Source organism: Solea senegalensis, unplaced genomic scaffold (assembly GCF_019176455.1).
Source record: "Solea senegalensis isolate Sse05_10M unplaced genomic scaffold, IFAPA_SoseM_1 scf7180000014046, whole genome shotgun sequence".
In the NCBI taxonomy this organism is placed as follows: Eukaryota; Metazoa; Chordata; class Actinopteri; order Pleuronectiformes; family Soleidae; genus Solea; species Solea senegalensis.
Genome location: NW_025320952.1, coordinates 1 through 25,600, shown reverse-complemented (window position 1 = coordinate 25,600; position 25,600 = coordinate 1). Strand labels below are relative to the sequence as shown.

Here is a 25,600-nt window from a genome sequence, read left to right as displayed (position 1 = left end):
TCTGATGAATGTTTCCCGGCAGCAGGTTTCAAAACAAGATTTATAGTTAACCAGACCTCATACAGGTATTTTTTGAGCTGGCCGGAATTTAAAATGTCTTAAAAAGTGATCTAACAGATGGACCATTTAGTGGCAGAATTAATTGTTGACGCATGTGTCTGTGTGTGTGCGGGTGGTTCCGACTCCACATCTGTGTGAGGCTCTCTGAAGTGTGGTTGGTCAGGCCAACCAAGGTCACAACCAATTTCTTTTGTCTGTATCAGCATTTTAATTTATTACAGCAAAAGGCTTCCCCTCTGAAAGACGTCACGACATGTGTTTTGAGCAATTTGAATATTAGAATCATACAGAGAAAAATAGGAAGTATATGACACCGAGTATGATGAGGACACAACATTTTACAGATTGTGTTGCAAAGATATACAGCCTGACCTTTGGAAGTTACTATAACACTATAAGAGTTAATGAACTATTACAATTTGTGGAATAGATTTCCTTGTCATCCTGTGATCAAGTGCTTACATTTCTCATTTTTGATTGAATGCTCTTTCAAAATAACTGTGCAGTTGTACTGTTTTTCTTCTTCTATTTCAGTGGTTTGTTGCTAATAAATGTGAACTGGACAATGGACTCCAAAAGTGTTTTTTTTTATACTTATTTATACGTAACATTTGCAAAAACATCAGTATAAAAATACATTTGCTTATAAAATACATTCAAATATAACCCAGATAGATTACATACTGTATCAAATGACAGAAAACATATGTACTATTTGAAGCCAAATAGTACAAATTGGAAAAATAGGTACAGTATCTTGATATCTTGAAGTTAGACTCTTTAACTCAGTACTGAGAGTATCTTTGAGTTCTTGTACGGTCTTTTGGTATTGCAGCTTGGCTTGGCAAGTTGGCTCATTATTCAGGTTTCTGCGTGTGCCATATACTGATCACAGCTGTCCACAGGCTGATCACTGAGCCCTTGCTTGGTCCGCTTGATTGCTTCAAGTTATTTTCGAGGAAAGCCTCAGATTATCGTGTAAACAAAAGGACAGTTCATCGCAACTCGGAGCAAACAGATTGCGCTGGCTTATATCACTAACTAATAAAAGAGCTAGTTAAGTTAGTAGTCATGTTGCAAGTAGGAAAAAGCCTTAGTAAAGTGCTAATGGCTCTGCATAGGAAATATATGAGTGTTTCTCAAAGAAACGTCCCAAAGAATTATTGTCAATCTTTGCATGTGTCCTATAATGTCTGCCTGTCAGTAAGCACTGCAAAAGGACACTGCATGCATGTTAAAGCAATACATGGCAGTTCATACATTAATTTGGATGTCTGCTGAGTGACCAGGGTGGAGGTCATGTGAGTAGTTCTTATTCATCACATACAGTGTGGTGCCGTATATGTTTATCCCTGCCAGCCTGTGCACACAACAAACGTGTGTGTGGCGACAGGAATGCCTTTTCGGCATCAAGTGTGCGGATTTGCTGCATGCATGCTACGTATTTGTGTGACTGGGTCATCTGAACAACCAGAGGAGGCTGAGCAAGCCAAAGAGGAAGCAGGAGCGTGTGTTCACACACCCAGCTGAGGTGTGGGTGTGGGTGTGGGGGTGAGGGGGGCACTTTGTGTAGGGCTCCAGGCAGGCAGCGTATGCCATGACATGTGCCACGTAGTTCTGTTCCTTCACCCCGTGGAAGAGGTGAGCCATTGGGCCTTTGGCGTAGATGGCGACGTCCTCCCCACCGTGTGTCTCAGCATCCAACGGGACAGCAGCCTGCTGCATGTACTCCTCATCATCTGTGGCGAGGAGAGTAGAATATGACCAATCACCATTCTAAACAACTCGTCAATGGTAAATACAAAGCAGATGCTTTAATAGACTCCTCCCCCAGGTATTAACCATCAATTCGTGATCACATTATTGTTTCAATAGATAAACTTTACTGAGAAATTACATGCAAGCAAAGCATCACTGCAATGCGGTTTGTGTGATTGCCAACGCGGCTACCACCCATTCCACAGAATATCTTTGATTTGCTTCAAGAATGCACTCTCCCCATAGACGTTTTTGTGGCTGTTTTGCAGCTCAAATGGTGTTTTGTAAATCCTCCGTAATTTAACTAATTTAACTCAATTGCGACATTTTGCAACTAAAAAAATGTCATTTAAGCCCATTTGATAAAATTACAGCATTTTCTGTATGATTTTCAACAGTGAAATATAACCAAAGATTAAGGCCATTTAACTTAAAAGAAACACACACACATAGTTGGAAAACAAGCTCAACATGCCCTGAAGTTAGGATGTACAACAAACAGTATACTTTGCTGTACTCAAGACAAAAAAAGTTATATATAATATTATATAATATATAATATTATAGAACACTGTTTAAAAAAAAAAAGAAAAAGAAAAGAAAAGAAAATAAAAAAATTAGAGATTTTAAAGTTTATTCATCCTTGGCTGGGTATATTTTGTCCAAGAACACTCATGCAATGGCTAAAGGGAATGGTGCAGAACGAAGGAGGGAAACACCAGACAATTGAAGTACACGGTTCTACAAAGAAAAGTACAGCTACATGTAAACAATGAGGCCTGCGCACAGAGCAAAAGACTGCACGGTGCCATAAACATCGTATTTCATTTGCTTGCCAGAGTAAAACACAGGCATGAGTCGGCCATAACCACATCAGTTTATGCTGCCTGTCTACACATCGGCACTACATCTGAAAGGCATTAGCTTGTACTTACAGTAATCTACCATTGTGATGTTTCCTCTGGTTCCATTTACATGGACATACCCGGGGCCATTAGCATACAGGATGCTGGTGAAAGGCATTTTGTCGTCAGCTTTCTTTGGTGCCAGACCTGTACAGCAAAAAAAAGAAAGAGGTAAGCAATAGTATGATGACATTGACAGCTATGTACTGTATGAATTGCTTTTTTCCACATTGTATTTGGATGCAAACACAGATTCAGTGATTAGTTTGTCTTATTTCCATACTAATTGGCCAACATTAACAGCTTACCAAAGATGGGGTTCCCTCGAGGTGTGTTACCGCCGAAGGTGAAGACGTGCGAGTGGTCAGCAGTGACCACAGTCAGTGTATCAGATTCTCTGGTTAGCTGTGCAGCACGCTGAATTGCTCGGTCAAACATCACAGCCTCTGTCAGGGCCAGTTTGGCAATGCCATCGTGATGACCGTGATCAATTCTCCCTCGTACTCTAGGAAAATAAATAAGACATGACCTTAACTTGTTTTCACACTAGGGCTTCAAACATTATTTCATTCATTTGTCAGCTTTTCTTAATACTTTACTTATTTTAGTTCTAAAGGTCGCTCCAGGTATAAATCATCACACCACGTGGATATAATTCACCATGATACTGATAATAAAACACTTCTTGGAGTGCTGATATACAGAAATACGTATCTTCCACAAACAGGAAGTATCCTTTGGGATTCTTGCTGAGGATTTGTATGGCCTTCTCCGTCATCTCCACAATGGAAGGGTCTCGTGTGCTGTTGCGGAAAACCTCAAACCTCATGTCCTTTGGCTCAAACAGACCTGGAAACAAAGAAAAGGGAGGGATACAAGAATTAGGTTTGATATAGTGGTTGTACAGACAGAAAAGAAGACGGTTGGTTGAAAGATGAAGGCAGTACAAGCACATTTGCAACATGAAGACAAAGTAACTTCTGTTCTTTCATGAGCATTATGTATGATTGTAGTCAGGGCTGATAGTATGAGCTATCTACAACTTAACGGTGCACTATCATGTGATCTTGACATGCTTGTAAAGATGAAAGCTGAACTTACTGCTTTCAAAGCCCTTGAGAGGGTTTCGTAACGTAGATAAGAAGAGAGTGTGAGTGAGTGTCTATACACACACACACACACACTGGTTAGCTATTCTTCTAAGTACACCGCAGTACACCTTCACTGCAACCAGTTAATGCCTCATCAGGACCAGGTTTTGGTCTCGATGAGTAGTGGTCCTGACAAGGTCAGTGTTTATGCAAACCATAGCCACTATCAGTTTTTGTCTGATAGACAGGTGAGTGTCTATCAGTCTTGTGTAGATTGATAGACAGATGTGTTGTCAATGTTTGTGTGTGTGTGTTCACCTGCTCTACCTGACTGTGTTTATATAAACATCTACGTACTCACCCATGAGCCGGTCAGTAGTTTTAACATTAACCTCATCAAACTCTTTCCTGTGCCACACATAGTGTGACCTCTTGTCCTGAAACACAAAACAGAGGATACATGAGTGTGAGCGAGAGATGTACTGACAGAAATATTAAATGGCCTTACCGGGTTAGCATTCAGCCACACATCAATGAGGTTCTTCTTGTCTCTGCGGTCCCCCTTTCGAGAGTTGGAGGTAGGATACTCTGGGTCTGGTGTGCCTTTTGGTGTCATGTACAGCCTCCCTCCCCCCAGGATCACCTTGAGGGAATACCAGACACAGTGTAATCATTAAATCTTATCTTATATCTTTTGCTGACAAGCAATAATGCGCTCACAAAACAGGGCCGGGATTTTCACAGCTTTTCTAAAAGAAAAGAAGATGATTAAAATTTATTTTGCGCATTTAAGTGAATGTTAAGACAGCACAGTATTGGAAGTATTCAGCCTAATGGTTCAAAATGTAGAAAACTACAAATAAATGATGTAAAGAGCTAATTTTACAGTTTTATTATTTACATATTTACATATTTTGTCAAAACAGGGTTCTTACTTTTTGACTTTAGACTTTTCCTTTTCATTCCACCCTGTGTTGTGTTTTATTGTTGTATTTGCGTTTTAAATATACAAATAAAGTTAATATTATTATTAAAGAAAAAATGTGGCGGCTGATAAAGCATCTCCCCCTTGTTCCCATATATAGTCTGATGTTACATTAAATGGTGATGTGCTATGACAGTAAGGCATAGAATTATATTTTCATACATATTCAGCCACTAACCACTACCAGCATTACATACATAGATTTTTAAAACTGAACTGTTTTTTGTTTGTTAGTTTGTTTTAAGAATAATACAATGTCCTTTAAAGCAAACAAACAAACCACATCATTCGACAGATGTCTTGTAACGTGTTTAAACATTTAACCAGAACAAAGTCCTTGTGGATTCATTGCAGTTTCAAAATCATATTCCAATAAATCCCTATTCACTTCAATTACTGTAAGGCAATATAAAGTCAGATAAACGGCTGATTGTCCATCGGAAAACAAACAAATAACAAGACAAATCCAGTAATGGCACAGTGTTCCTTCAACCCATTTCTTCAGTATAGTCAAATGAATCACATGATGTTAATTTAAAGTGCTAATTAAGCGCCTTACATACATCAATGTCGACGTTGGTGACCATTTGGGTGGCAATGTCGACACAGCCCTGTTGGCGAGCACTGAAAGGGAGATCTGCATCACTGTACCAACTGCGGCTGACTGAGTGCGCGTAGGCCGCAGCTGGGGAGGCATGCTGGACACGGGTGGTCGTCACAATACCAACTGATTTACCTGGAACAGTGCAGAGATACAACCAAATCAGAGATTAATGTGTTGACAATGAAATAAACACAGTGTCAATCTGAAGCTGTCGGGAGTCACTTGTTCAGTTGTCACTGTGGATACCTCATTACTTGACTCTCTGGTCAAGTAATGAAGTTGATGAGACATTTTTTAGTATTGTTTAGTTTCGCAATTCAACCGAAAAAAAAAACAAAAAAAGAAAAAACAATATACTGGGCCTGATTCTGCCAGTCTGAGGCCAATCCACTTACCAAACTTGACACAGTGAGAGGACATGGTGTGGAAATTAACTTCATGACACATAACGACCAACAAATGTAGAAATGAAATGTACACATAGTGTTGCTGCACATAATAGGTCAAATATTTATCTTAATAAACATGAATGTGCCCTGTCATTGGGATCATAGACACGTCTTGACACACAGGTAAACATTACAACACATACATGTTGTGAAATTACCGGTGAAGGGGTCAGTGAAGACGAAATCACTATCTTATGAGGGCTGTTTTGAAAATTGGGCTATCAGTGGTTAAATAGGTAGCGAAGATCAAGCTTATCAGAGGAATGTTTTATACCTCGTGTTTTTATTTTCTGGCAACCATGGCCTGTGCGTATCTTGAGATAAGAAATGTAATTCAAACCTGTTCAACGTTTCATTACACATCACACCCATTACTTGGCTGAGCCATTTACTGCTCTTACCTTGTGCCTTGGCACGTCGTAAAACTGAGTAGACCTCGTTACCGAAGGTGGTGTTACACTCGTAGGCCACTGCGTGAGCGCTGAGGCCCACTGTCTTAGCGTTGGCCTTGATGCCGCAGTGGTAGGCCGTTGCTGTGCTGGCACTGTCTGCTACCTGCTTATCCACACTGTAGGTCTGTGAAGCGTAAAAACACAAACACACTTTAAGTCAAGAAGTGAGAACGCATTCAAAGCATTTCCTTTGTCTGACATGAACTGGGAACAGAGAGGGTTAAAAAAATGCTGTTTCTAAATTTTTTATAAGGAACAGTCTCATACAACTGAAAACATATACGTGCTCTACCCAACCATTTTAATCACGTAACAATCCTAGTTGATTATAGGCTAGGATTCAGAAACACTAAAGACACTGAATTATGTTTGGCCGTGAGGTTGCATTTTTGCAACTATTCAACGCAACTATGTTCAAGTCTGTTTTCACTGTTTCTACCACAAAGTCAGCACTTTCAGTTGAAGTGTTGATTGAGCTTAATTCCCTAAAAGCTCCTTTAAGGCAAAAAAGAGATGGATGGTAGGAGACAAGATCGTACACGTCAGAAGACAAGGAATGCGACAGATGGACACACCAAACCACTGACCACTCCCACTCCCTTCTTTATACCAGAGGATTTATCTGGAGAGCATCACTCTCTCTTTTTCTCCAACTCTCTAGCTTCTCTTTACTCTAAACTACTACATCATACTGATTTATTTAATCGGATTTGTTAACTCTTTCAGGATCTTTTCTGTCAAAGACACTGACCTTAACAGTGTCCTTGTATGGGCCAAAACCTGGTCCTAACCTCATTTCTGAGAAACGAGAAAAAGTTTGGGGCTAACATTTGAAGTGTGGTTAGATTAAGGTTAGCCGTTAACTGACTATGATTAAGGGTGAGGAAGTCAATGAAAAGTCTTAAGAAGAACAAAGGAATCATTTTGATAGAAATGTGTGAAAACATGCCAAATTATTACTTTGTAAATATTGACAAATACAAGCGTTTACAATTAAAGGGCATAATAAATGCCATAATGTATCCATGTATTTACAGATAAATGGTGAATATGAAATGATGATGAAATAGACCTTCTGAAACATGGAAAACGTTTGGTCACATAATAGAACACTACTGACACTGTGATGTTGACCAACAGGTCAGTATTGTGTTTTCACCTTAGACAGAGCCACATATGGGAAGGTGTCCATGGCCAGAAGGGTCTCCTCCCCCGAACCACCGTCCATCTGACCCCGCAGGATCCGAGCTGCCGACACAGTAGACACACCCATTCCTGGGAGACAATAATTAACAGGTGAAGGTCTCTGATATGCTCCATGTTTTTAGCTTCACCGTCATTAAACGAGTACTGTACTATACACATTCAATGATGTTGGACTCTAAACATGATGTGTTTGAAGGTTCTACTGGTCTAACAGAGCGTGCCAACTGTTCTCCGTCCAGTACGACCACGACAAGCCACACTAAAACATTTCTGCTTTGAACAGCTCAGTTTATAACTGTCATACTCAGAAGCAAATATTGATTCAGCAATTCTCCAAGTAAACAGAGTCAGCACATGGCAAAGCCATTACTGAATCTGCAAATAGTTGGTACAGTTAGACAGTGGTTTTCTAGGAAAGCCACATTTTCAAACAAAATCATCAGACGGGCCAACAATGAGTCGTACAGCCAACTATTCAGCCCATTTGTAATGTAATTATATGAAGTTAAAAAATGTTGCTCCATCACTATACAACATATGGAGATACAGACAGATGGAGATAGAGAAAATGCCTCTGAATGCTTTAAAAACTTAAACAAATCTCCTGTAGCTCCCTATTGGATTCCACCCGTGTCTGTGAAAGTCCCTGAAGAAGCCCATGATACTGTCAAACATTTAACCCTTTCTTAAACTCCACACAGGCTTGAGGCAGAAGAGATGCACAAAGGAAACTCAGCCTCAACCACCCAGAAATGTGTGATTAGTCGTTAAGTGGAAAAAAACTCTTAAATCTCTTCCTTTTCACAGTTCCCCTTACAAAAATGTGTTTCATACCACCGCAGCTCTGCATATATCACACCAGTGACAGCTAATGCAAAATATTCCAATCGAAGCCAACTGGCTTAAGTTCCTAAAGTGAATGAAGGCCAGACTACAAGGCTGAAAATGAATCATGTCAGTTTCTCCCAAAATTAAAATTAATTAACTTTAATTGTCACCCCTCAAAAATCACTCAAAAAGTATTCGTCTTACAAAATAACCTGATGGATCTAAGAAACATTAGCTGGTTCCAATAACTTCTAAAGGGAAATACTGTATCTTGAATACACTTCAGTTGTCAAAACCATCACTGCTCATCAACAGCTCACTGACTTTTCTGTTGTTTAGTAAGCAGACTATGCACAGTAGGCTTTGCCGTAAACCACTGACTGCTGCATTAAAAATATACCATTAATGAGAGTTCTCAGAGTAGCAATATACAATATGTACATTAAAAAAAGAGCTCATGTTACACTTTGTAAGCAGAGGAAAGATGACAGTGCATTCATAGAGCCTACCATATTCTCATTGAGTGTTTAAGTACTTAAGTTTCTATAACCATGCTATTATCTACATAGATAATATATATTTGTTTCAAAGTAAGGGTGCACACTACACTTAACAGAGTAAGGTAAGTATGGGTTAACTCGGGTGACTTCTCCAGCAGTTGCCCACTACTTGCTTTAAGGGAAACAGCTATTGCAGAGCTGACATCTCTAATTAGCAATTATAATTATTATAATTTATGGGAATTTCACATAAATTAGGTTTATTCCACTAAACTATTTGACTATGCTGAAAGCATAGTGCAATAAGGCATAGACATACTATACACTTAGTAATCACCAAATTATTATGTAAGTATCTATTCCTATGGTGACCCATACAGACAAACTACTAACACATCCGCCTTATCCTGTATGTGGGCAAAGTATTCATTTCTTAATGTCCAATCAAACTTTTTATTTTTGTTTCATTTTATTGTGTAATTACCCAGTATTTAATAGTAACTCCCTATCAACTCCAAGCTGTGTTGCATACTGTTCTGTATTGTCACTGTATTTCCAACTGCAGTTAACCTCTTTTGGGATCAAAATGAACCTACAACCAAGTCAATATTAAATATTTGCTTGTAGAGATTCCCGTAATGATAGCATGACCTACCATCCCCGAGGAACAGGATGATGTTCTTGGCCCGGTGATTCTGAGGGTGGAGTTTCAGTGCAGCATCCAGTGTCGCTCTTGCCTGAGCATCCCAATAATCTGGTTCTTTCTCCAGTTCATGCAGTGCTGCTCCATGGAAACAAACACAGATATGGGTAAGAGGAGTGTGTGGGGAGAGTGGACGGATGTAAGTGGATCTCAGAGATAACCTGGCGCAGGTATGTGATTGAATGGTAAAGAGGTTTACATGAGTTCTATGTGTGCCTGCACATTTTGCCTTTGGGTAGGGAAGAAAATGGTTCCCACAGAAGTATCAAAATGACAAAAACAGCCAAAAAATATGTTTATGCATCTTCACAAAAGTGTCCTTTCATCCATCAGATGAATCACCTAGTGTTTCACAAAATGACTTTCCTATTACAAATAACGCTTTCAATATTTGACTAAGACATTTAAATACTGAGTTTCCGCTACAATTTTGGTGTCCGTCTGTCCAGTGAAAGAAGTCAAAACAGAACATTCCCTCAGCCAACGGAAAGACAAACAGTTCATCCCACATTTTACATAAACAGGTAGACACAGGCAAAAATACATTCACACCAGCTTTTGTACATCAACACTGACACTCTCAGTCTCTCCATCACAACTACACACCTGAGTCTATGCTCATGGACCACCACAGATGACAAGCACAAGCTCAGTCTGTGCTCACTGTGTTCACACTTTTACAGGCTGAGGTTACCTGCTCAAGTCCCCATGTGTGTGCCCACCAAGTGCTACTAATATCCCAAGCACAAGCAATAATAATAACTCTGTCATCTCCTCACCTTGGCTCTCCACAGCAGCACGGCCCACAGCCAGCAGGATGGGGCACAGGAGGATGAGCATGAGATTGGGGGCCCCGTGTTGCGGTGTATGCATCTTTGATCCAAGCAACCTGGAGGCTGAAGAGGTTGACACAGCCGCTTTTTTGGAGCAGCACACCGAGTCCAACAGGCAGACACACAGGCGTAGAGAGAGTGTGGCTGCTAAGACCTCCAGCCCTTCCTTTTTAAAGCCCCGCTGGGTGTGTAACGAGGAAGGGCCCACGACAGCTCATAGGCTTAGAGCCACAAAAGAGGGAAGAGAGAATGTAAGAGAAGGAGGAAGAGCCGCGAGTGGAGAGACACACAGGAAAAGACCACACAAGAGCACTGTAGCATCACAGCCCCTCTACTCATTTTGACTTCTGAAAATAAACAACCCCCACCCCTCTTTTTATTGTTTTTAATTTACAACTACCTCCTTTCCCTGAAGTGAGCATGGCAGAAGTTTATATGGCCCTTTAATGTGGTAAATGAATAATAGGTCTTTTAATGCAGCAGCCCCTTAAACAGGGAGAGAGAGAAAAAATGGCTGCCCAATTTGTGTTGGCATTCATAAAATACAAATCATAGCCATGACTTTTTCCCTTTCTTTCCCCCATCCACTGGAAAAAAAGGCCTCAGGAAGTACGAGAACATGGTCCAATTCATTCTGGAGAATATCACGATTTAGTCTTCATGCACTGTGTTTTTCATGTCAAGGAAGTGGTCACATTTCCATTTTCCTCCCCACAATCACATTTTTTTGCATTTGAAAGACCCCGATATTTTCCCTCTCTCACCAATTTAACTTGGCCGTTTTTCCATGGCAAGTGGAGCGGAGTTAGCATTTTTCTTCTGTGAGGTAGTGACGACTGCCTGCAGTATAAAAATGTCTCCCCTCTACACACACACACACACCAGTTAATGTGTGAAATAAGGTGAGTTGAGCCAACTTTGCTCCACACGACCAGAAGAATCAAATTTCCAGAGAATGGCTCTCGTCTTGTGAACAACGGGGCTGAATCTCATTACCATTCAGAGCTCTGGAAGACCTTTGCTTACTGCCAACCCACTCAGCCATCGCCAACAGGGGTTTGCAGTTAGTCACATGTGCCTAATCAAGACTGCAATAAAATCATAGCAGCAATTTGGGTAGAGAGGCCTCACATGATGCAGCCCACACCACATGAACTGGAAATACTAGCAGCAATGTGCAAGAGCCGGAAAACTTGTGGAGGCATGACTGTCTGTCCATTTGTTATTTGTTAGGTTTGCCTCAGAGACAGAGTGTAACTTATGCTGGGAAAGTCAAATTAGTTTCCTTCACGACAAACGTAAACACCTGGTGGCTGTTTTTGGTCTCAGCATGGATCATCCATTCTCCCAAAAGGTGCTTAAGTGCTTTTGTGGGCTGATTATATGGTAAACTTGAAGGCTTGTGGGAAACCATTGCCCTCCTGGGAATTTAGAGAACTAAACAATATAATATACAAACATTATATTTAATTATATTTTTTTTTTTTAAGTAATGCATTGCAGTATTAGTGAAATCAAAGCCACACATCTGATCCAGATTCAAACTTTATCTTTGTTGTAATATATAGTATTATCAGTCCTTTATGCACCCTAGGAAAAACAGCTATGATAAGAGAGATTGCAAAGCAGAAAGGTGTTTCCATGTCGTGTGCTTGAATACATTTAGATAGATGTTCTTTCCATATCCAGACTGCGACAAAAAAGAAAAAAACAACGATATGAGTAGGCATAAGATAAGACAAGAACCCCTTATGACACACACGCGCACACACACATTCCCTAGCCCCTTACCCTAACCTTAACCATCACAACTAAGTGCCTAACCATAACCATAACCTTAACCTAAAACTAAACCCAATGTTAAGCCTAACCCTAAAACAATGTCTTAACCCTGAATAAACACTTTAAAGTTGTGGGGCCCAGACAAAATGTCCAAGATATAAGGTCAAAATGACAAAGATATAAACACAAGTCCAGACACACACACAAACTACACAAAGATATATGTGTCTGAGGCAGAAAGAATTGAAGACATACTAGTAATATGAACATATAATGATATATTTTTTTCTTCATCTCTGTACCATTACTTTCTATCAGCTATGAATCCTCCTCTGTTGAAGAGCACACATACACAGTGACGTTAACGTGCAGAGTCATGGCCCATTTTACAAGTAGAACTACAGTTCATGGTTGATTTGCAAAGAACCTAAAACAGATCTTTTTTTTAAAAATATACATTGGTTTTACATTCACACACGTACACACACAAGCCCTCCATCTTTCCAGCATCTGGACCCCGAGTCATTCTCTACTACACATAAATTACAAATGCTACTTCCCCGCCCCCCCCCCCTTGCTCTTAACATGCTGGGATCCTTCAACCTATAGACTCTGTAAATTACAGTGGTTAGTTGAAACCATCTTAGGTCTAGATTACAACTCATGGAGGGGAAATGTTTAGGTTCAGGTTGTCAAAGAGAGGCTACACATGTGTGGGTGGTGCCAGACCACACAGCCACACTTTCAAAATCTTTTCCTCTGGCAGTTAAAGGTTGGCCTTTTAACAAAAAAAAAAAAAAGAAAAAAGGATCAACTCCAAACTGACAAAGATGAAGGAATGGTGAAAAGATGAGGGTATCTTATAGAGATCCTGTATGAAGAAAAAAAAAGAGGAAAGAAACTGAAATCCTGTCATGATCTTCAAGACAGTAAAAGTAGAGGCAGCTCTGGTGGAACAATTAAACAATGTCTGCAATGATGCCTGCGATCTATTTTGGCCTCAGCATAAATATGAGCCCCTTCCTCTTGAATAGAATTTTCAGAGTGACATTCATAAGGCACATGAGAAATATTCCCAGATCAATTTAAGGAGGGACCATAAATGATGTAAGTCCCTTTTTATGAGAAGCACTGCCTCGAGTTCCCATCTCAGAGCATTTGGAAAGACAATCATAAAAGGGGTTTATTACTGGCGCACAACTCAACTGGGGGATAATTAGAAGTGAAGTGGTGAGTGACCCATGTCCTGATTCAAGACAGCCACTCACAAAAGCTTCGATAAAGAGACCGTGACCTCAACCTCAAGTGGTCAGAAAGCAATGAGAAGTGGCACCTCTTAGTTTTTAGTTGGACTGACGAAGGCGTTACAGAGTTTATCCTAAATAGGTTTTTGTGTGGCATGGAGTTTGCATGTTGTCCCCATGGGTCCGGGTTCTCCGGCTTCCTCCCACAGTCCAAAAACATGCACTATGGGGATTAGGTCAATTGGACACTCTAGTCTATCGCCCTATGTCAGCTGAGATTGGCACAGCACCCCCCACGACCCTCATGTGCAGGAGGGTGCAAAAGTCTTCAGTACATTAAAGAAACTGAGGTTAAGCTAAAAACTTGAGAACATTTGACAATAAAGGGGACACAGAGACAACTTCACGTGGACATGGACATCGACGTGGACATGTTTGCGCACACACACACGCCTGTCTGACTGTGTTATAATTGTGCTGGGTTTGTTATGTCTCACTTCAGACCTACTGTACAAGCTACGACATGGGAAAAAGTAAATTGCAGTCGACTCATATGAACACTCATAGCTCCAGTTTTATTGTGAGCATTGAAGAATATATTGCATTTGACATCATGTCATAAAGGAATGCCTTCATGGACACAGTGCAACCACATCAAATCTCTGCCCATGGCTGTTGGTATAACCCTCTCCCTTTTTCTCTTACTTTCTTTTCATTCTGCCAAAATCACAAACAGAAACGTCTGACTCACCTATGCCACCACATCCATGGATGACTAAACTCATCAACACTATCATCTTGTCTTTGAGGCTTAAAAACTCAACATTTGTAAATGTTTCCTTCTAAACACTGTTGGTTCTTTCGACACTTCTGTTCTCACCATTCTCCCCTTCATCCTCCGTATCCTCTCCTGCTTTCTTAAACTTCCAAATGTCTAAAATCTTGCACATAGGCTCCATTCTGAGCTTTCATCTTTTGTCTCAGAGAGAGAGGCAGAGGACACACACACACACTAAAGGCCTTTTTGATGCCAATATTTAAGCTAATTACCTCAGGTGATATAAGTCACAGGTGTACGCAGGTCACTACCTCACGAAAGGTGCAAAGAACACTTGTACAACTCAAAGACCTTTGGCACAAATCCCTGCGACAACAGTTGCGACAGTACACAGAAACAAGAAAGAATTGATACAACTGACACAACACCACTTGTGTATCCAGAGAATGTAGACTAAGTTTCAAAAGCAACACAGAAAAGTGCATAGCTCACTCACGGTTGACAAAATGTGTAATTATATTAGTCATTTGTCTGTCTACACACCAATACAGTGGAAGAAATGCACACCGCCAGTCTGAGAGCGATGAGGGGACCTCAGCCACTAATTCACAGTATATATATCATATTACATTCAAAGTAATGTAATCACAAACTATTATTCCAGATGTTCCTTCAAAAGTTTTCACTCCCACATTTTGCCGAGGTTCAATGTATTCATTTTTTAAAGGTTTAAAGCCACAGATCCAAATGTTAAGAAACAGTATTTGAAAATCAAAATACCAATTTGAAAGTCACTGGTGCCAGTAAGCTCAGGATTATCAGATGGACATTTGACCCTCTACTCTTACCCACTGAGTGTGAATTTTAGTAACGATTTATTCATAGTTGAACTGTTTAATATTGAATTATGTGACTGTGAATATATGTCAGATTTATATGATCACAAACCTGGTTTCTGGGCCTTTAGGGAGACCTATATTGGAAGCTGCTGACAGACAAGCTCACAGCTGTCTGCACATATCATAAAACGCTCCCTGACAATGATAAGACCATAGTAAAGCATTCACCACTTTCCATGCTGCAACTATGTTCAGTTCATCATGTCTGCAGTGTTGTGACCTCCAATTTGTCAAATAACCCTAACAAACAAAAGAAAAAGTGCGTCGCTGCACAAATGTATGTCAGTGCCATTATGTCATTGTAGCTCATGATATATCTTGTTTTACAAGAAAAATATCCTGTCAAAAATACAGTACGAGTCCCTGATAAAAGAAACTACTTTTTAATGGTGTGTGTGTGCAAATCTTAAACTGTGTTGTTTTGTGGTTGCTTTTCTTGACTGATCCTAGAACCATACTTTTCTCTGCATGAAAAACGTTTCCAATAAAACCAATTACAGCGCACTAAAAGGGCTTGACAGACAGAAATCCGTCCTCAGGGACAGCAAACCCTTTCACAAGCACATAAAACACTAAAAACTATGAATAAAAGCTGCATTATGATAAGATTTATGAAATTCTTTTAAATTGTGATTAATCATGGCCTTTACGCGTCAAGACTGAATAAATGAATACATTTAGAAAGTGTTTTAACAAGGTTGGAACAACGGACATTTTCAAAAACAATAAAATGTGTGCTCCTTAGGCATTGTCCACAGACAATAAAATAAATTGTGCTTGCAGCTCTTACATGAGCTCATTCATTATTCATATCTTCATTTCACAAACACATGTCTCACACAAAGTGCTCTGGTGGCTGTTTCAACCCTCTTCTGAGCTTGATTATTGTTCTCACCCAGTTTTATGTAACCCCAACAAGCATCTGGAGAACTGATACAAGAACTGGGGTTTGGGGGCAGGAGTGAGGGACTTGTTATACCCACAGAGAAAATGTTTGTGTGGAACTCTTTCCTGCTCCCTCATGTATCTCGCTTCTAATGAGAGAGAGAAAAGCACTTCGCTTACTACTGATAATAATACTAATAATACTGATTTACTCAAGCAGCAAAAAAAACAATTAAACAATCAATTAAAGCAACATTATGCAAGTGTTGACCAGCTTCAAAATCATGTCAATGTAATGTGAGTGTCCGGTGCCTCGTTTGGGCAGTGATCCCACTGCTGCTTAGAAAGTTGGACAATTCTCAACCTTCTGACACACACACGCAAATCAAAACAACTAATGTACATTACATTTTGGCAATGCATGATGCAGCCCAATTAAGAGTGAATTAGTTGCATTTCAGTTCCATCACATCAAGCTACAGAGGCAGAAGCTGCGGAAATCAGGCCCAGTAAATAAAAGAAAAAAGAAAGGCGAATGGGTACCGGGTGTCTTGCCTCATGAATACTAACGCCCTCCTTCATCTGTTATAGATTTTGATATGTCCCCGCCTCTGTAAATGCAGCTGACCTAGAAAATTCTCTGCCACGTTCACCATATGTGAAGCACAAACTCTGTCTGGACCCAATTTTGTCGACATTTTCCATTGCTCATGTCTGGCTATAGTGTGATTTTAAAGATTTTTTTTTTTCCAGGCTTTGTCATTTATTTGTATTTTCAGTCTAGACAAAGGTGGTGGATCTATCAAATGATCACACTACTTCCAGCCCTGTAGCCACATCACCAACTTTGCTAAAACTTGTCAATAAATGTTGACAAGGCCACGGAGAGAGACAGAGAGAGATCAATATCTTTTGTGGAATGGCCTGGGTGGTGAAAGAAGCAGATAAAGTATATCAATTACAAACTAAAAAATGCTTTGTTTTCTGGATTATTATTATTATTATTACAATAACTTTTTACTATTGTATTACTATTACAGTGACGTGATAGAATACTAATTAGTAGAGATGTTCCGATACCATTTTTTCCCTCCTGATACCGATTCCGATACTTGTGCTGTGGGTATTGGCCGATACAGAGTACTGATACCGATACCAGTGTGTTATAAAAAAAATATATATCATATTACGCCTGCATGACTGTGATATGACTATCATTGGTGGTAAGGTTTGGCTCAGGTTAAACCCTCTGTAAAACATGAACGAATACAGCAAATGGACACCCTTTATTTTTACCAGTGATATGTTATTTCGTTTTTCAGGTCCAAACAACTAAGTAGCTCCTTGTCCACAGGTGTTGGGTGATCAGTTGTTCTTCGCACCTCTAAAACAGCACAGTGCAACTGTTTCAAGAGTGGTGAAGAAGATCCGCGTCAGAAGTAACAGAGCTCTAATAAATTACGTGGTATCGGATCGGTGCATGGACTCCAGTACTCGCCGATACCGACACCCACATTTTCGGCAGTATCGGAAGCATTTCCGATACTGGTATCGGAATCGGAACAACTCTACTAAAAAGCCATGTTTACACGTGCACATTTTCTACAGCCATTTAAAATCATTCAGAATAGAAATGGATGTAAACAATAAGTGATTATGAGGAGTGTATACGTGCATCAACCATTACATCAGAACCATTTTGACATGCACAGAGTAAAAGAAGAATCTTCACTTCCACCTGTATTATTTCCCCTCTCTGTCACATCTGTGACTTTCATTTCTGTACTAACCCAAACCCTGAAGTCATGATCGGAACAGCTATATGAACACCAATGGGAATGATGATCAGCATAAATCACCTATCTCAATCGAAATGAAATTTCTTTTCGAATGGGTATTGGGAGCGTTTTCTGTTCCAATCAGGCTTTTATTCAGATTATTTGTGTCCACGTAAGCATAGCTTTTGATTCTTCACTGAAGCTTGCAATTTACTTGAAATGCTGCAAATTTAAAAAAAAAAAAACCTACAGTATCATACATTTACCCCAGATGCATGTGTGGTCCTCACAAATTGTCAACAACTGCAGATATTGTTGATCCATGCAACACAGTGTAACCTGAATGTTTGTAAAAGTAAATGAATAGTTGTGAAAGACAGAAAGAGCCCATCTTCCAGTAGTTCCTCCTTGCACTGCTGACAGACTCTGTCTGGTTAGCACCTGGCGGACACTGAGGAACTGTAGAGGATGTTTTTGGACAGACGCCTGCCTAGGAAAATAAACCTATGTCTGACCTCAAGCGCCAGCCGTGGAGGCTCCACACCTCACCACCTGACACAGTGTTGCTCCCACAAGCATGAGCATCATGCCTGGGTGGCCATGCAGGGAAAACTAACACAGCTCTCCAATGGGAAAACAAAATTTATTAGGATGAAGGCTACATATCCATGCACAGTGACGGTACTAAGTCACTTGATTCAACTACAATAAGCATCTTTGGTGTTTAATTCATCTACTTCAAGTGTTTCTGCTTGGTCTTGTCCAAGAGCCTGCTAGGTGAAATAACCAGCAGCTGATATTGTTTTGGTTTGAATGATCTTCCCCACCCACCTCCCAGGCTCTCTTCGTCTCTCATTCTCCTGCCCCGAATCTCTCTGTGCATGTGTGATGGCTTCTGTAATGAACTTCTTTGATGTGGGGGAGACTGGGGGTAATTGTGCTAAGGTGAATGGGAGGTTGAGGAATGCACGTCGTATCCATATAACCATATCTGTCTGCAGAATCCTCTTTAATCAACATTCTCCACATTAGCACATGTTGTTTTTCACATCACTGCCTGGGTAATGTATATGCACCATGTACACACTTGTTTATTCCTCTGCTCCCTTTGTTCCTCTTTGATTTCTTTGAAACCAACAGACATTTTCCCGAAGCAAACTCTGTCAGCATGAAGTGTTGACAGACAAGCGTCCACCAAGGCCCCTAAGAGACAAACACTTTGAGATGATGTATGATGGAGGCAAAACACGGGCAGTGTGGGAAGAGAAATCATGTACATTCTGTGATTTGATGGATATTTTTGATGCAAACTGGTAAAAAGGCAAAGGCTGCTAGTGGGGGAAGATACTTGTGTTTGAAATTAACATTTATCTTTGAAGTAAACATATCAACATTATTATTACTCAGAAATATTTCCCGCTGCAGAAAAACAGTCGCTCTGAGGGCGTGGACGTTGAAGGAATACACTGCAATTTCCACGGTAACAAGTTAATGTAACAGTGCAGTAACTTGGTTACTCACTCAGTTATTTTTGGGAGAAGTAACTATAACAAATTACTTTTTTTAAAAGTAATGTGTCCAACACTGCTTCAGAATAATGTTCAGACAGTCTTTATCTCACTGTTAGAAGAGGAATTGGTGACGTAAATGTGAGTAATGGCTCAGCACTTGACTTCAGTACCCTCCTGAGGATCCAGACTAAAGATTAGCTACAGCTACAATGTGAATGCTGACATCTGCTGGTTCATATTTGATATTACACATAAAAATACATGGAAACTAACCTTTAACCATATGCGCTTTTCCATCATACATGTCTAGCACTATATGGATCTACTTGATTCTACTCAGTTTGGTATCAGACATGTCATTTTTAATTAGTTCATAGTACTTACTCAACGTGGGCGGGGTCATCATAGCACGGCTGCACAAAACTGCTGTGACGTCGTTTTGGGTCCAGCTCTCTCTGGATCCTCTCATCAGCTACCAAACAAAGGAGTGTCTGCACCACGTTGACAGACCACAGTGTATTTCTGTGGACAGCAGCCATATATGCTCGCTGTAGCAATCTTGCCAGTTTGTTCTTTGTTTTTTGTTTTTGAAAGATGGCAGTTTTGATTCTTGCTCATGACGACACTCCAATCAGTCCGGCAGTCTGTTGACGTCACATTTCAGTACCGGCTCAGCTCGCTTGGAACCTCGCCAGAGCAGGTACCACAAAAAGTACCTGGTACCAGGTACTATCCATAATGGAAAAGCAAAATAAACGAGTAGAGTCTGAAAAAAAAACAAACAAACAAAAAACAGATGTTGACAACAGCAGTTGTTTTGGAAAATGTATTAGTTTCTGCAGTGAAAACAACATCCAATTCAAAATGATTTATATAAACTGGATCTAAACGTATTACTGATGAAGTTGATTCATTTCTGACTGGATTCAATTATAAGCTAAAAGTCAGTAAATCTAATCACAAAAAAGAGAAGCAGATGAATCAGAAATCTAGTGAGGACTTCAGGGCAGGGAGTTTGGATGGAGAGCTGACAGAGCTACAGGTGTGAACCCAGGTTGTTTATCCTGGATTCTGGGTCTGATCTTGTCTCTCAGTGTCTCTGTGTTCTCTGTAGGACATGAAGAGACAGCAGCGTCTGTGGTGCGGAGGACGAGGTATCGCTGTTTATAATCTGATGTTAAAGCTTGACTCTTGAAACTTTTGATACTATTTTTTTTTAATCTTTTGTTTGAATTCTCTTCACGTCCTGATAATCAACAATAAATAAAGAAAAACGTGTATCTGTGAAATAAACATGACGTTCCAATCATAAAGAATCATTGTCTGGTGAGCCTGTTTGTGCGTGGCGCTCAGTATACTGATGTTAAAGAGACGGTTCAGTTTAGAGCTGCAACTATCGAGTATTTTACTAACCTAGTATTTTACAGATTATTCCATCCAATAATCGAGTATTTGGAAATGTTATTTCAATTTTTAATTAAAGCACAATAATAAATATACAACAAAAACCCAATGTGTTTGTTAAAATGTTTTTAGAGCATTTTAATCGTTTGATTGCACATTTTGGCAGAGCAAAAACAAATAAAAAAGAATAAATTATAATCAAATAAAATCTGAAAACAACAGATAGATACAACATATATAAATACTAACTGAATCCTGTTCCTCAGGCCTAACATAAGCCTTACTATAAAACACTTGCACAAAAATCACAGGACTAAACACAAAAACCAAACCGAAAACCAATAAAACCATAGAGCAGCTGTCAGTGTTAATCTTAACTCAAACTGTTGATATATATAGACTATTTTTTGTTAATGCTTCCCTATACAGTTTTTAAATAATCTTTGAAACAGATGTAAAAATCACATTGTGTGTCTGACCAAGTCTACTGCTCCGAGATTACAGTCTGTAAAATGTGTGTGTGTGTGTGTATGTGTGTGTGTGTGTGTGCCACAGTCACAGACTTGATAATGAGAACATGTCTGGGGGCCATACATCTGTCGACATTTTCCATCGAGAAGTCTGACTCTGGCAGCCTCCAATTAACCCCATAACTAAAACCACAACTGGCTTTGCAACGAAAACCATCAAGGAGTTGATTGATGTATGGAAGTACAGGACAATTCTGATGGAACGTCACTTTAAAAGGTCCAGATTTGCAGGATTTAAGGCAGATAAATTTGTAAAAAATGTAAGTTAAAAAAGTCACCTCTGACTAAGATTTGTGGTTATATTTACCTTAAAATGTGCTCAGAATCAGCAGTAGGTCCTCTTTCACAGTGTCCAGTACTGAACACTTAGCCCAGGGCCATGGCGCCACGCTCAGGACTACTACTTAATGTATGAAGATGGACAATAGAAACAAAAAAAATATAGACTGCCCCCTGGTGACTGACTTCCGTACCGGCCATTAAGGAACTACAGATGGATTCAGTCACCGTCCATGTTTTACTTTCCCTTAAATTAGCACATTTAATTTACATTTAATTTTACTTTACGGTCAAACCTTTTGTGTTCACGTAATATTAAACTGGCAGTTGATAGCGATTATTGGAGGGACAACTTCCGTACAGCAGGGGGCGGTAATATGTCATTGACACGGTTTACCAGCAGCAACGAGCGGAAGCAGAACTAGGCGGCGGAACCCGGTAGACGGAATGTTTCCGGTCGACGTTATTTTGAGAGAGGACTGGAGAATCGGAAGGTTTACTTTTGTACTTTTACGGCTTCACCATGGAGAATTCAGCGTTTGCTCCTGGTAGGTTATATCGTTTACTAAAGCGTTTGAATTCCCGTGTTCATATATATATACTGCAGATGTTCAGTGTACTTTTGGAACGGTAGGAAAAGCGTGCTTTATCGAAGTGGCGCTAAACTTAAAGTTAGCATAACACAGACCAAAACCTCTGTGTAAAATTTGTGTACTTTTCCCTCCACTTCACACATGCTCCTTAAAACCGATTTTATTTTATTTATTTATTTAATTATCGATATCTGATCTCTCTGATCTGCAGATACACACATTTCTCAAGCAGGAGCTTAATTTCAATGTCTCCGTGAAAATGCATTTGTTGCGAGTTACAGTGGCTATTTAGCAGCAAATAGATACTCTACATATGCTGTTAGAGCTTTGCAGCAATTAAATAACAATAAAAATTACATATATTTTTTTTAAATTAAGCAACACTCTTGGATATAACACATGTATATAACTGCCTCAGATGTCTGCCAAGACTATTAAAACCACAAGTAAGCTTTCACTCAGGAGCAAAAAATATATATATCCATAATTATCTGAAATAAATCAGTAAATCATGGGATCAGCCAAATGCCTTATGTGCCAAATAATGTGTCTAGCAATTGGATAACATACGTGTGTATGAAGATAAAAAAAGCACACATTTTTGTACATTTTAAATAAGTTTATATCACTTTCCTTACAGGTCCTAACAAGGACAACATTCGAGCCGGTTGCAAAAAATGTGGATATCGTAAGTAAAGCTTTGGCTCACAAGTTCCATGTAAAGGGTTTGTGTTTGTATGTGTTGCTATGAGTTCCTCTTTAAATCTTTCATGTCGGTCTCATGCAATTTGTTGTACAACAAACTTAAATCCAGACTATATTGATGATGGATTTGAGAAGCAACATTATGCTCATCAGTCAGGGCTGCAGCGATTAATCAATAATCAATTGCAGTTTTGTTGAATGATCCATTGGTATGAGTGTATTTTTAATAATTGAAAAATGTAATCTGTTGATTTTTGAGCTTTTTAAATGTAAATGTTTTATGGTGTCCATATACAAAGAAATCATGGAAAAAACAAGACAGTTGAGTACATGCCTGCCATCATCAATTTGAGGTTTGGCAAACATGGATGACATTGTCTTCTTGGTTTATGGTTGTGATATTACAATATATATAACAATAATAATCAATATAACTGTTTTAGTTTTTAATTGATTGTTTTTTTAATTTTTTCCTTCTTCAGCGGGCCATTTAACGTTTGAGTGTCGAAACTTTGTCAGAGTTGACCCCCAAAAGGACATTGTTCTGGACGTCAGCAGTACCAGCACGGAGGAGAGTGAAGATGACATGCCTGCAGCTCAGCAAAATGTAAAGCGAGAGAAGAGTGGTCAGCATCGCAGACGTAAGATATTTGATCCACTAAGCTTTTTAAAGATTAGAATGCAGGGTCTTGCATAGTATATCTTTTGAAAAGATGATGGAAATACATTCACCTATAGGATATTGGTGATTGTACATACATGAGCAGCAGTACAGCAATCAAAGTAACACTTATTATGTTATGAGCAGCTTATATTATATTGGTAACACTTTGAATGTTTTGTTTTATGTTTTAGGTTCCCCTGACGATGACGGAAACGAGAGACAGAAACGGAAAAAGTACCGACACAGAAAGTCCAGAAAGAGGTAATGTTTCCTACCACATAATACTTCTCTCAATTTATACTACAGTTATCTGACCAAACATTACATATGCACTTGTGTGAGTGGATATACTTAAACAGAAAATTAACTATTTAAAGTGGAAATTAGACATGTTCTTTTAAGTAAGTGATTATTTTACTGATAATACTTGAATCATAATTTGAGTTAAAATGAAAATGTTTCTCTGATGCTTTTTTAGATCACTTTCATCATCAAGTGATGGGGATACCATGAAGAAAAAAAAGAAACACAGCAGGTCCAGCTCCTCATCTGATCAAGAGGAGAAGGGGAAGAAAAAGAAATTGAAAAGCCACAAGAAGAAAAGCAAAAAGAACAAACACAAAAAGGAGCACGGGAAGAATCCCAAAAAGAAACAAAAAAGCAGGAAACATAAATCATCATCTTCATCATCATCCTCTTCTTCCAGCTCCAGTGAATCATCAGACAGCGACTAAGGTATAACTTGATGCTAGACGTCTAACGTATCTCAGTCACTGAAAAGTGTATGTTGCAGACATTGTGTAAATCAGACACCCAGGCTTGTTCCACAGAGAAGGTGATATGAATTCTTAAAGCAAACACTTTCATCTTTATAAGTATAGTTTGTTTTCACACTTCAGAGTTGACATCCATACTGAGCCACTGTGTTGTTGTTGTTTTTCATATATCTGATAAAATTCTCCTAACAAGTCGCAAGTGACATGTTTAGTGTCATATTGAACATCACTGTATAGTGTCCAATAAAGAACTTAAGGTAGAAGCCAGGATATTTGGTTCCTGTAATTTGTCAAGCCAAAGTTATTTATTTTTGGTGTTTTCTTATACATTTTGTTGATTTAATCCTTTTAGATTCTGCTAAAAAAATTGTAGTGAATTGTGAATTCATCTTCAATTGACCAGAGGGTTTGTCTTTATGTAGTTTTTGCTCATTAAGTCTTTGAACTTACTTGTAAGACAGTGTTGCTGCCAGTCATGTCAATTAATTTTTATCACATATTCAGCCAATTCAGCATTCATTCCAAAACATTTGTGATGATATTGGGAAAATTGTCAACACCATAGCTTCTTTATGCATTGTGCATTTTTGTCATCCACCACTTTTTTCATGGGTTCAGACTTTGGTCCTCCTCAATAATTGGAATTCTCTGATGGAATTAAAAATATATTTGTGTTAAAGGTACAAGTGTGTTTTTTTTATTGCAGATTTGAAATACCTCATGCTTTCACAGGAGGTGCCTAGCATCAGAGAAGTCTGATGATGTACTAATAAAGATTATTGATCAGGTCCTGTTACAGTACAGTCATATACCCTGTAGAGGGCAGCAACACACCTAAATTATGTTAAAACAATAATCATCAACATAGTCTAAAAGTACTATGTGGTAAAAGTAAGACCATTATATATAAGGTTTACTACTAATTTGCACATTTATCTTTATTTGGTTGTATTATGCTGTCAACCAACGCTTTGTTGAATGTCTTTAAGTTTCTTATTGTATTTTTTCACATAAATAAAAAAGTAGATTGAAGTGGCTAATGACAGGCAAATTACGATTTTCTTACCAATACGTGCCCATTTATCTTCAAATGATGTCCAATAGAGAAGGCAAAGTAAAAACACTACAATAAAATGTGCTTTAAAAAAAATACACCTCTTTAATGAATGTAATTCTTTACACCACCTTGTGGTCATGATGTGAACATTCAAAGACTGAGTGTCCCACGTTGCTGCTGCCATCATCTTTAATAATGATGTGGAATGAAGAGAGACAAAACCTTAATCTTAGTAATACATGATTGGTTTTCCAGACAATCACAAATGGAAGGAAGCAGCGAATACTTAGACTTTCTGTCTCAACTCAGTGTCAACAGCGGTCTCTGTGTCAAACGTCAGT

The 25,600-nt window shown here is 39.1% G+C and overlaps 2 protein-coding genes across 3 annotated transcripts; one reads left to right on the top strand and one right to left on the bottom strand.

Annotated features, from left to right (window-relative positions):
- Positions 1–93: 93 nt before the first annotated feature.
- On the bottom strand, positions 94–19,731 carry LOC122760774 (intestinal-type alkaline phosphatase-like). Of its 2 annotated transcripts, XM_044015955.1 has the most exons (12): positions 19,636–19,731; positions 10,321–10,595; positions 9,494–9,619; positions 7,464–7,579; positions 6,254–6,428; positions 5,363–5,535; positions 4,323–4,457; positions 4,176–4,251; positions 3,438–3,572; positions 3,032–3,223; positions 2,754–2,870; positions 94–1,799 (listed from the first exon to the last, which is right to left on the bottom strand). In XM_044015955.1, exons 2-12 carry the CDS (start codon positions 10,412–10,414, stop codon positions 1,519–1,521), a joined length of 1,620 nt encoding a protein of 539 aa, XP_043871890.1. In that variant the 5' UTR covers positions 10,415–10,595; positions 19,636–19,731; the 3' UTR covers positions 94–1,518. The 2 variants fall into 2 exon arrangements, with proteins under 2 accessions (XP_043871890.1, XP_043871891.1); XM_044015956.1 differs by lacking the exon at positions 10,321–10,595 and having other exon boundaries at positions 19,636–19,730.
- A 2,171-nt stretch (positions 19,732–21,902) lies between these two features.
- On the top strand, positions 21,903–24,885 carry LOC122760771 (protein SREK1IP1-like). The gene is made up of 5 exons (XM_044015953.1): positions 21,903–22,012; positions 22,698–22,745; positions 23,245–23,403; positions 23,618–23,687; positions 23,905–24,885. The coding sequence occupies exons 1-5, from the start codon at positions 21,988–21,990 to the stop codon at positions 24,158–24,160; spliced, it is 558 nt and encodes a 185-aa protein (XP_043871888.1). The 5' UTR covers positions 21,903–21,987; the 3' UTR covers positions 24,161–24,885.
- The last annotated feature ends 715 nt before the right edge of the window (positions 24,886–25,600 follow it).

Excerpts from the sequence above, each read along its gene's own strand:
- LOC122760774 (XM_044015955.1), bottom strand. The coding sequence starts at position 10,414 with ATGCATACACCGCAACACGGGGCCCCCAATCTCATGCTCATCCTCCTG. Across the intron at positions 9,620-10,320 it reads TGCTGCTGTGGAGAGCCAAG|CACTGCATGAACTGGAGAAA; the intron begins GTGAGGAGATGA and ends TCCATGGAGCAG. Across the intron at positions 3,224-3,437 it reads ATACTTCCTGTTTGTGGAAG|GAGGGAGAATTGATCACGGT; the intron begins ATACGTATTTCT and ends TTCCTAGAGTAC.
- LOC122760771 (XM_044015953.1), top strand. The coding sequence starts at position 21,988 with ATGGAGAATTCAGCGTTTGCTCCTG. Across the intron at positions 22,013-22,697 it reads GAATTCAGCGTTTGCTCCTG|GTCCTAACAAGGACAACATT; the intron begins GTAGGTTATATC and ends CTTTCCTTACAG. Across the intron at positions 22,746-23,244 it reads TTGCAAAAAATGTGGATATC|CGGGCCATTTAACGTTTGAG; the intron begins GTAAGTAAAGCT and ends TTCCTTCTTCAG.